The 11,784-nt window shown below is 51.9% G+C and overlaps 1 protein-coding gene across 1 annotated transcript; it reads left to right on the forward strand.

Annotated features, from left to right (window-relative positions):
• The first annotated feature begins 9,889 nt into the window (after window positions 1-9,889).
• Window positions 9,890-10,822, forward strand: LOC143694438 (olfactory receptor 14J1-like). The gene has a single exon (XM_077180912.1). It carries the CDS (start codon window positions 9,890-9,892, stop codon window positions 10,820-10,822), a length of 933 nt encoding a protein of 310 aa, XP_077037027.1.
• The last annotated feature ends 962 nt before the right edge of the window (window positions 10,823-11,784 follow it).

An 11,784-nucleotide genomic window follows, 5' to 3' on the forward strand; every position in this document is an offset into this window, starting at 1 on the left:
ATGAAGCCCTGCAAGCGCGTCGATTGCAGGAACAGCTTCATGCACCACTCCAGCTTCATCCCCCATGGGAGAAGCCACATTGGGAAGAGCCCTGGTGATCCATGTTCCCCGTGATCCATGCTGGGAAGACACCTGTACCTTTTGTTGCCCCTGCCAATGACATGATGTGGGATGGAAGAACATGAGGGTCTGGCCATGGCCCTGTCATTACATTCACTCCCACCTCAGAACATTGCCAGGGGCAGGAAAGGGACTCTCTCTCTGTCTCTCTCCCTGAGGAGAAGGCTGTCCTTTCCAGAAAGGATGAAATACGTGGCCAGGCAGAGACAGTGGTTGATGATGTATTTTTCCCTGTAAATAGTTTTACTTATCCTTTCTGTTGACAATATTGTTTTTATTCCTGTTTGTTCCTTATCTGGTTGCTGTTCCCAATAAATTGTTCTTATCCCAGCCCAGGATCTTTGCCTTTTGTGCTTTCCATGGGAGGCGGGAGGGCAGCGAGGGCAGCGCGGTTTTAGCAGGAGCAGGAAATTGGGGAATCCCATTGCTGAAGCCCGGCCCGTGGAACCGAGCATCCCAGCTGGTGCCAGCCCTGGTGGCCATGGCAGCAGCCTTGGGAGCGGGTCCCTGGCTGGGGCTGTGGGAACCTCTTCCCTCTGGTGCCCAGGGACAGGAGCGGAGGGAGTGGCTGCAGCTGAGTCGGGGCAGGCTCAGGTTGGATGTCAGGAAAAGGTTTTTGCCCAGAGGCTGCTGGGGCCCTGGCCAGGCTCCCCAGGGAAGGGTCCCAGCTCCAGGGCTCTCTGAGCTGCAGCAGTGTTTGGCCAGCGCTGCCAGGCCCAGGCTGGCATTGTTGGGGTGTCCTGTGCAGGGCCAGCAGTTGGACTGGAGGATCCTGATGGGTCCTTCCCAGCTCAGCCCATTCTGTGCTTCTGGTATCCCATCAGCCTGGGGATGGGGCTGCCAATGGTTGCCATGGCAATGGGCTCTGGCTGCAGGCCTGAGCTGGTGTCCATGGCAACCACCCCTGGCATGGGGTCTCCATGGAGCTGCCAAGGGACTGAGCATAGCAACAGGGGGCTGGTGATGGTTGCCATGGAAACTGACCATAACAACAGGAGGCTGGTGATGGTTGCCATGGAAACTGACCATAACAACAGCAGGCTGGTGATGGTTGCCTGCTAAGGATCACATTTGTCACAGGCCCTCAGAGGCGTTCCATGTGCGTCTCTAGATGGTGTCTCCAGGCTGTTCAAGAGCTGGAATGTCACAGGCAGGGACAGGGGCTCCATGGACACCTCCCACGGCTTTCTGGGATGGTAAAGAGCCCTGTGGTCAGAGGCAATCACAGCCATTCCATGGTGACATCCCAGGGCACCTTGGGCTGCAAAGGCACCCATCTGTCACAGGCACTCATGGGGGCTCCATGGAGACATCCCAGGAGTCCCCAGGCTGCCAAAGAGCCGGGATGTCCCAGACACTCACAGGGGTTCCTGCCATGGGCACAGTGGGAGCTTCAAGCAGTGTTTATTAGAGAAGCTCCTGTTGGGTCTTGAGGTGCAGAAAGGATCCCGAACAGCCCCCACAGATCCCCAAATGTCACCTCTGAGTTAGAGATGACACAAACTTAGATCAGAAGGCTAAGGGCTAAAAGCCACCTGTTTTTTCAATCCTCTTCTTTTATATCTTGATTTGCTACAGGTGGACCCCACTGGTCATTTAATCAACACATTTCACATGATTGGTCTATTAAGACAACACCCTTCAGTAAACAACTTTATGGAAAAAAGTCAACTTATTACAAATATTTTTTGGGCACCAGTATTGATGTTTGTTTTACATTTGGCCTTTCTGGGGGCTCCCTGGATGGGGGAAATGCTCCAGTAGCAGTTCTGTGCCAGGTAAAAGGACACACACGGGACTTTTTCAGTCTTCAGCTTCTTGTTTATTATTATCTTATCTAAAGTTTTGCATTGCTTTCCACACCAGGCTCAGCATGCTGGGAAAATACCTCAAAATGGCTCTAAAATGTACAGTTTCAAGGTCTTTTAAAGTTTTCTCATCCAATTAATTCTTAAAACCTATAGTATTTTGACTTATCAACCAATAACTCGTCCCTTGACTGTCCACAAAACCTCTGCCCTTTGCTTTCCTTGACCAATCAACCAGTGCCACCAACACTGTAGAAAATGGAGTAGATGAAGAAGAAGAAGACAGGGACTACACTCCAATTCCTGCATCTTGCTTCCGATCTACACCATACTAGAAATCCCAAAACCTAAATTTCTCACCAAAGGGACATAGCATACTACTCTCTATTACCTATTTCACACTTTGGTAAATTCTAATCGCTCTCAAAGTCCTGGAGGACTTCTCCATAGGCAAATGTTAAAGGCAGAGTTTCTCTGCAGGTCAGGACCCCTCAGCGCAGACAGAAAAACATTCCCTGTGCCCTGGATTCCCACACATTTCACCTAAAATCCTTTAACCCTTAACATGGGATGATACCCAAAAATGTTCCAGGTAAATAGGATTAGAAGGAGAAGAAATAGGGAAAAACAAAAAGACAGAAATCCATACAAAGACACGCACATGGGTACCAACTGCTGGGGTTCCAGCATCACCAACAGAGAAACCCCAGGAGAAGGCAGGATCCAGACCCTCGGCTGGCCTCGTGCTCCGGCTGTTAACCCCTGGGCCTTCATGGCCCCGCCCCTGGGGTGGGACTGCCAGTTGCTTGTCCAATCAGAGCCAGGGTAGCACCAGCTGCTGGTGTGTGATTGATTGATTGACAGCTGGGCCAATCAGAGCTGGGTTAACATCACCCCCTGCTGTGTGATTGGCAGCTCTGCCAGGCCAGGGCTGGGGGCAGGGCTCTGTCCCACCACAAACCAAGGCCTGACCTGGCCATGGCCCCACACGGGCATTCCGAGCATCCCGAGCATCCCAAGGTGTCTTGGGACATGGATCTCATCCAGCCTCTGACAGCCACCACGGTGACACTACGGAACCTCATGGAGCCATGGCTCAGTTGTGACAATGGAGATCCAAGGAAACGATGGTGAGACTGTGCAATCCAGGAATCCTGGAATCAAGGAGACCATTGTGCAAATCATGGGCTCTATGGAAGCAAGGATCCATGATCAAACTGTGGTTTGATTGTGATTGATGTAAAACAGAAACAAGGAGCCATTGTTTCACAGCGGGGCTGCGTGGGGCCAATGGACCCTTGTGACTCTGTTGGGGCTCATGAAACCAAGAAGCCATTGTGACATTGCCAGACCTCATGGAATCAAGGAGACCATTGTGACAGTGTTAGGACCCATGAAATCCATGGAACATGGAACAGGTCTGCCTGGTTTGGCCTCCTGGGGACTGTCTGACAGGTCCCACTGAATTTGGCATGTAAAGGGCCACTTCCCATCTGACCGTGAAGCACTGGGGCTCTGTGCTTTCATTCCTATGGGAAAGAACTGCCTTTCTTGTCTAGGCGCCCATGGCCAAAATTGGGATTCTGCATCTAAAATTCTCTATATCCAAGGGTTACTCCCAGACAAAATCTGCCCATACAGTCAAGTCTGGCTAGACTTGGTCTCTGGTGACTGCCTCTCATCTGCCCCTGCACCCCTGGGGCTCACTTGTTTCCTTCCTATGGAGACCATTGTGACACTGTGGAGCATTGTGGAACCAATGGGCCATGGTGACACTGCAGGCCCTTGTGGAACCTATTACACTGTAGGAACTTGTGGAACCAAGGGGAACATTGTGATCCTGCAGGTTACCATGGATCCAAGGGGCAACTGTGACATTGTGGGGCCTCGTGGAACTAAGGACATCTTTGTGGCTCTGTTGGGCCACATGGTGCCAAGGGGCCAGTGCAAAGCAGCAGGGCTTTGTGGAGCCAAGAGGCCATTGCTGCATTTCAGGGCCTCGTGGAGCCAAAGGGCCCTTGTGATCCTGCAGGGCACTGTGGATCCATGGAGAGCATTGTGGCATTGCAAGGCCCCATGGAATCATGGAGACCCTTGTGACACTGTGGGGCCTCATAGAAGGAAGGGGCCATTGTGACACTGTGGGAACTTGTGGAACCAAGGGAATCATTATTGCACTACTGGGCCCCAATGGAACCAAGGGGCCATTGGACACAGCCAGGCTTCATGGAACCAATAGACTATTATGACACTGTGGGGCCTTGTGGAACCATGGAGACCATTAAGATCCTTAAGGACTTGTGTAATCAGGGGGCTATTATGACACCTGAGGGCATCATGGGAGCAAGGAGCCATTGTGACACTGCAGGGCCCTGTGGAAGCAAGGGAACATGAAACAGGTGTGGCTGCCTTGGCCTCCCAGGGGTCACCTGACAGGTCTGGCTGACCTTGGAATGTGGAAGGCCACTCCCATCTGCCCCTGAAACACTGGGGCTCTGGGCTTTCCTTCGTATGGAAAAGAACTGTCCATCTTTTCCAGTCATCCATGGCCAAAATTTGGATTCCACCTCCAAATTTCTGTGTATCCAAGGATTGCTGCCAGACAAAAGCTGCCAGGACAAACAGGTCTGGCTGGTCTTTTACTTTTACTGAGTGCCAGAACTCACCTGTTTTCCAAACACTGGAAAGGGCTCTCTGCCTTTCTTGTATGGAAAAAAATCATCCTTCTCCAGGCACAAATTATTTAAATTAGGATTCTGCATTCATAATGTCAAAAATGCAAGGGCCGCTCCAAGCAAACCTGCCAGGACCGACAGGTCAGGCTTGCCTCGGCCTCTGGTGGTTGCTGTTCATCAGCTCCTGAAACACAAGGGCTCTGTGGTTTCCTTCCTATGGAGACCAATGTGACACTTGGGAGCCTTGTGAAATGCAGGGGCCATTGTGACACTGAAGAGCACCATGGATCCAAGGGACCATTGTGACACTGTGGGGCCTCGTGGAACCAAGGACATCATTGCGGATCTGTTGGGCTGCATGGTCCCAAGGGGCCAGTGCAAATCAGCAATGTGGGAGTTAGCCCAGCTGTAACTCAGATTCAGCCAGATTTTACCCCAGAAGAACTGGGTGTGAGTTTCAAGCCCTGTAAATCATTTGTTTATCTTAGGGTGAGCTTGAGAGTTCCCCCATAAGCCTTTAGTGTTGTTTCCCTGCGTTGTCCAAGCTCTCCTCTCCTATTGGTTACTTGTTTCCCCTATAGGGTTATTGTTCTAGAGTGTTCTACCCTCAAGTGTATATATTGTTGCTTTGCCTTTATCTCAGGTCTTTGAATCCCACCCCCCGTACTGTGCTCGACTTCTCCCTGTTTATTGTTTTTCATGCTGTTACTAAAGTTCTTTTTGGGCAACTCCATTGATCCTGCTTGTAGGAGCGCCGGGGGGTAGGATGGTTGGGATGTACGGAGATGAGAGATCTCTGAAGCCAGTTCTTGGAACTTGTGGTTTATTGCAAAGGGTGTGGGTGCAGGGGCCTTATTTGGAGCTGCCAGCCACAGCTCGGAGCAGGCCCGAGAGAGGAGCTCGAAAGAGGCGCCCAAAATGGATGCCCAAAAGAGGAGGGGAGTTCCCATTACAATACAATAAATCTTCTTCTGTGCTGCATATTCTAATTTTCACTAACCAGTCTAGTACAAGATACAAATCTTATAGCATTTACATACAGCCTATAAGAATCATTACATTACCATACTGTGTTACATTTTAAACCCTAAAAACTACTCTTTGCACCCCTTCTGCCAAGCTAGTAGGGTCTGCTCTGACCCTTGGAGCTGTCTGCAAGCAGAGGGTGTTGTTTCACCAAAAAGGGTTTGTCTTCAGCCGGCCATACCATTGTTTTCCAGTTGTTCAGTAACTAAGGCTTGGTATCTCAAAGCTTGCTTTCATTTCAATCTCACTTATAGTTTCCATATTCTCAAAATCTTTTGCCAGGCAATCATATTTATAAGGCTTTCCAGTTTCATCTTCCTGAGCATCTGCTTCTTTTCATTTTCACCACCCTTGCCCTGAAGTTGGGGAACCAGAAAGGTTTGTCACAGCCACCCTCATTGCAACCTTTGGTGCCCGAACAGGGGCCCTGACATTCAGTCACGTCAGCTGGGGTTAGCTGATGGATAGGCCAGTGCTACCCGGGATTGTGGATTGTTCTGGGCCGGCAGATTCATCATTGCTTGGAGGGACCTCGGCCAGGATCCACAGGGACAGCGACAGTTTCACCTGCGTAGGATTGCAGGTGGGATGGGGAAACGCAGGACAATTATTGCCCATTTTGCCGCTGTGTTTTTACAATACGCATCCACATCCCATAACTGATTTGGGGTGTTCCAGTGGCTGTTCCACCTAAGCTGGAGAAAGAGAAAAATGGGCAGCCAGATGTCCAAAGTAGAGAGGTGCATATATGGATGCTTTAGGTTAATTCTCAATGATCATGACCAAATATCTTCAAAGAAGAAATTGAAATCAATCATGAGGTGGATCATTAAAAATTTTCCAGATGCCCCTGAGCCTGACCGTCCGCCCTCCATCTTGGCTCCTCCACTTCCTGCTACCACAGCCTTCTCTTCCGCCCTGAATGAACCTCCAGACTCCACCCCCACTGTCAATCATTCCACCTCCACCCTGGGCCATGCCTCCAGAAGGCCACCCTGGAAGTCCGCCATCCTAGATCAAGGCCCTTCCTCCCCAACACCTCACAAAGTGGCAGCGCCATTTGCCTCACCCTCTGGCCACAATATAACCCCATGATCAAAGATACTAAGCCCAAATTGTCACCCAACTATTTCTAATCCAAATGTTTCTGTTCCAAGTTATTCTTCCTCCACAGAGCACAGTTTAGACTCAGAGCCACCTCACTGCTCAGTCCCAGAAAATCCCTGGGAAAGGAATAAGACTGGCAAATAGTCTCAAAATTCCTCATTGCCCCTGTATCATATGAAAGAAGGGGGCAGAATCCCAGGTATCAGCCATTGGTTTATGGGGAAATCAAGGATCTGTGAAGGGCAGCTAAAGACCATAGGAAGGACTTACCTTGTTTTAATGGCCTCATGAGGGCCATGTTTACAGCACATATCTTAACCCCCTATGATTTAAAGTATATTATGACCATGTTGTTGTCACCTACAGTACAAACCCTGTGGGAAGGGGGATGGAAGTGTTTACTAAATCAATTAATAGCAGACTATGCTAATAATGAGGCAAGGGTGGAATTGACAATCAACAATCTAGCTGGAGAAGGACAACACAGCCTACCAGATGATCAAGCAGCAGGTATCCCCAGAGAAGTATGGGATGATATCAAAGAGATGGCTTTGAAAGCTTTAATCCAGGTATCGGATGGTAGCACCCCCAATTTGGACTACCTTGGGTGGCTGCAGCTAAAGCTTTAGGACAATCAGACCATCCTGGGTGCCTGTTAAGTAAGCAAACCAATGCTACCTCCCTCACATTGAGTGGCTGCTCTCAGACACAGAGACCATCAGACATGCCACCTTGCAGAACAGCAATAGAGTTTTTACTCTGGGCACATGGGCATGGCTGTGTAGACTCTGAGGGCATGTGCTGCATGAACCTCTCCAGCCACAGCGAGTCAATTCACAAGAGCATTCAGGTACTGAAGGAAGGGTTCAAGAAGCTTCAAGTGGAAAACAAAGACTGGTTCAATAAACTCTTCCAATCCAAGGTACTAAAGGGCTGGATGATGTCTAGCTAAAACAGGACTATTAATTCTCTTACTGGTTGTTGTTGTATTGTTAATTTTCCCGTGTTTATTTGGGTGCCTTTAGGAAGTCTTAGACAATTCTTTCAGTTGTATCTTTGTTGTAAAAGAGAAAGGGGGAAGATACCCAACATAGGCTCCTCATGGACACCTTGGAGGAGAGAATTGGAGGCCAGGCTGGCACAAAAAAATCTCAGAGACAGTGTGAGAAGGAGAATCCTTAAAAAGTACCTAAAAGTATTCTTAAATCCATAAAGTACCTTAAAAACCTTGAGTATCTCAAGGCATTAATGAGCCCCACTGAGTGTCAGTACAAAGCTCTCCAGAGACTCGTTAAAGCAGATAATTGGGGAAATGATTGCACAAACCTCTCACAGAGTCTGTATCAAAAGGGAAACACCAAGTACCTTCAAATAACTGAAGTACCCTGAAGCATTAATGAGCCCCACTGAGTGTTGTTACTGACAAAGCCTCTCCAGGGACTAATTACAGCAGATAATTGGAGGCCATGATTGGAGAAACCTCTCAGAGACTCCAAGGCAAAAGCCAAAGCCAAAGTCCTTTAAAAAAGCTGCAGTCCCTGCAGGGAGGAGCCCCCAGGGCCATTGCTGAGCAAGGCTCCCCAGGGACTCCTTGCAGCAGATCCTTGAGGCCACTGGGATGTGGGCTAGGGGGGGATGCTGAGGGCAGGACAAGGGGCTGACAGTGCCCAGCCTGGCTGGGGCTGTGCCAGGAGGCCCCAGGGCCTCTGGACAAGGTGTCTCCTCCCAGCCCTTGGTGGCACAGACCCTGCTGTGCCCCAGGGCACCAAGACTTGGTTTCTCTTTGTCCCCACCTGTCATCACTGCCTGCAGTTCTCTGCTCTGCCTGGGGCCTGGGGACACTTGCTCAGCCGTGTCCCTCAGTGGGACCCATTAAAAGTCCAAGAAAGTTTGGAGTTGGATTCTGCCTTGGAGTTCTGGAGAGGTTTCTTCAGCTCCCTCTCAGGGACTGACATTCAGGGCCTGAGCACAAAGCCCCAGAGGCTGATTAAAGTCCTTGTGCTGTGTCTGTGCTGCTGAGCTGGGCTGGGCTCCTGGCACAGAGGCAGCTCCTGGTCACCAAGAAGAGCTTCAAAAGCACATTTCTCTGGATGAGCAGCTCTTCTGCCAGCCCAGCAGGGCTGGGGCACTGCCTGCAGCCAGCGCGGGCACAGCACAGAGGCACAGAGAGCTTCAATCAGTCAGGGCTGGGAAGGGGCTGAGAAGTGCCTGGGGCACAATCACTGCCAGCCCTTGGCACAGGAACCTCTGGCTGCAGGACAATGCAGCTGCAGCTCCTGGAGCCATCTCCTCAAGCTGGAACATCCCAATGCCTGCAGAGCCTGTGAGTACATTCTCTGATTGTCTCTTGTGCAGAGCAGCCAGGGGTGCCCAGGGCTGTCCTGCAGAGCAGGGTCCTGCAGCCCAGGGCGCTGTGCTGGGGCAGGGACTCTGCTGCCTGCCAGGGACAGCTCTCAGCCAGCCCTGGCAGCTGCTGCCAGCACTGGGGGACAAGATCTGGGTGGCAGGAGACAGCTGGTGAGGCTTGGGAGTGTTCTCCTTGTGTGGGGAGGATGCTGCATTGTTCAGGACTGCTCCCAGCATGGCATTTAACTGCAGAACATTTCCAAGTAGATTATACAGGGAGCACAGTGAGGCAGGGGTTGCATAAAAGGGAAAATCCTGCGTTTTTAATCTACTACTCTGGGTTGCTGGGATGGGAAATTGCACACAGATATTCATCCCTCAGTTCAGCCTGAGAAAAAAAAAAAAAAGTTTCCCTTTGATCTGATAAACCTGGCAGTGACAGAAATCAGAATAGGGCCTCTTAGAGGCAGCATCAGTGTCACTTCTCCAGCCTCCTCAGGGTTGTTCTAACTTTGCCATCAGAGCCTGCAGACCCAGAGCTGCCCCTGGGCAGTGCCAGAGCTGGGAGGGCTCTGCAGGGCAGAGCTGAGCCCCCAGGGCTGGGCTGGGCTCTGGCAGCACTGGCAGGGCCCAGCCCTGGGCACAGGGAAGCAGCTGCTGGCAGGGACAGCTCCAGGCAGCAGAGCCCTGGGCAGGCAGTGGGGGGAAAGTGCCCCCAGGCTGTGCTGGGATATTTCAAGTCCTCTCCAAACCCAACTATTCCATGATTACTTTTCTTACAGATCCCCATGCCAAGGCACACCAAAAATGTCCAACAGCAGCTCCATCAGGCACTTCCTCCTGCTGGCATTGGCAGACACGCGGCAGCTGCAGCTCCTGCACTTCTGCCTCTTGCTGGGCATCTCCCTGGCTGCCCTCCTGGGCAACGGCCTCATCATCAGCGCCGTAGCCTGCGGCCACCACCTGCACACGCCCATGTTCTTCTTCCTGCTCAACCTGGCCCTCAGCGACCTGGGCTTCATCTGCACCACTGTCCCCAAAGCCATGCACAATTCCCTCTGGGACACCAGGAACATCTCCTACACTGGATGTGCTGCTCAGCTCTTTTTCTTTTTCTTCTTCCTCTCAGCAGAGTATTTTCTCCTGACCATCATGTGCTACGACCGCTACGTGTCCATCTGCAAACCCCTGCACTACGGGACCCTCCTGGGCAGCAGAGCTTGTGCCCACATGGCAGCAGCTGCCTGGGCCAGTGCCTTTCTCAATGCTCTCATGCACACGGCCAATACATTTTCCCTGCCCCTGTGCCATGGCAATGCCCTGGGCCAGTTCTTCTGTGAAATCCCACAGATCCTCAAGCTCTCTTGCTCACACTCAAGCCTCAGGGAAACTGGGCTTCTTGCTGTTGGTGCCTGTTTCAGTTTTGGCTGTTTTGTGTTCATTGTTTTCTCCTATGTGCAGATCTTCAGGGCTGTGCTGAGGATCCCCTCTGAGCAGGGACGGCACAAAGCCTTTTCCACCTGCCTCCCTCACCTGGCTGTGGTCACCCTGTTCTTCAGCACTGCCATATTTGCCTACCTGAAGCCCCCCTCCATGTCCTCCCCATCGCTGGATCTGGCCCTGTCAGTTCTGTACTCGGTGGTGCCTCCAGCCCTGAACCCCCTCATCTACAGCCTGAGGAACCAGGAGCTCAAGACTGCAGTGTGGAGACTGATGACTGGATGCTTTCGGAAACATTAAACTGCTGGCCTATTTCTGCAAATCACTTGTAATAAAAATCATCTTTGAAAGTTGCTTTGGGTTTGGTTGTGGGTTTTTTTTTCCTTTATTTTACATTTTTTAATCTTGACTACAAATAAATGTCATTGTTTGTGCCAATTCTCATTTTGTTTCTCTCCACCTTCCCTGTGGACACAGACTGTGTCCGTGAGGGGCTGCACTCTCGGTGGCTTTAAAGGAACTAAAGGATCTCCCAGCAGAGTTTATGCAGAGATGCCCTTTTGTTGCCTTCTCTGGAGCTGCAGCAGCAATGTCTGTGTGCAGAGCTGGGACAGATCACTGCTGGCCCAGCAGCTGTGCCCAGCAGCAGCAGCAGCAGCACTTGGTGTTGCCAGTGCTGCTGCTGTGGGCCTGCCCTGCTGCCCTGGTGGCCCTGGTGTTGCTGCAGGGCCTGAGTGCTCTCGGGGCCGGGCACAGCCCTGGGGGTGGCAGTGCCGGGGCTGCAGCAGGGACAGGCCATGGGCACTGCTGGGGCAGCGCTGACGCCTCAGGCCAGGCCCTGGGGGCTCCAGGCTCCTTGCCCAGGCTCTCTCAAGAACACGGCCAGGCCAATGCTCAGCACAGAAACCCCCATCAGCAGCCCCAGGCTGGCCGTGGGCAGGCTGGGGGCAAACAGCATGGCTGGGGCTCTGCAAGGGCCCTGGGGCAGACGGGAAGGAGCAGCAGAGCAGGGGCTGATCCATGCCCAGTGCGCTGCACAGCCCAGGGCAACGTCCCAGAGCGTCCTCATGCAGCTGCCAACAACATCCCCCTTCTGCAGCCCTGGCCTCTCCCCCAGCTCACACAGGTGCCCCATCCTTGCAGGCACAGACACGGCAGCACTGCCTCAGCAGCCCCTGTTTGCATTGCACACAGCAGGGCCAGCACCCCCATGCTGTTGCTGTGGGGACATGAACCTGAGGGAGCACAAATGCCATCAGCCC

This window comes from Agelaius phoeniceus, chromosome 7 (assembly GCF_051311805.1).
Source record: "Agelaius phoeniceus isolate bAgePho1 chromosome 7, bAgePho1.hap1, whole genome shotgun sequence".
NCBI lineage: Eukaryota > Metazoa > Chordata > Aves > Passeriformes > Icteridae > Agelaius > Agelaius phoeniceus.

Bases quoted from the DNA above. Each gene is read 5' to 3' on its own strand.
- LOC143694438 (XM_077180912.1), top strand. From the start codon at position 9,890: ATGTCCAACAGCAGCTCCATCAGGCACTTCCTCCTGCTGGCATTGGCA.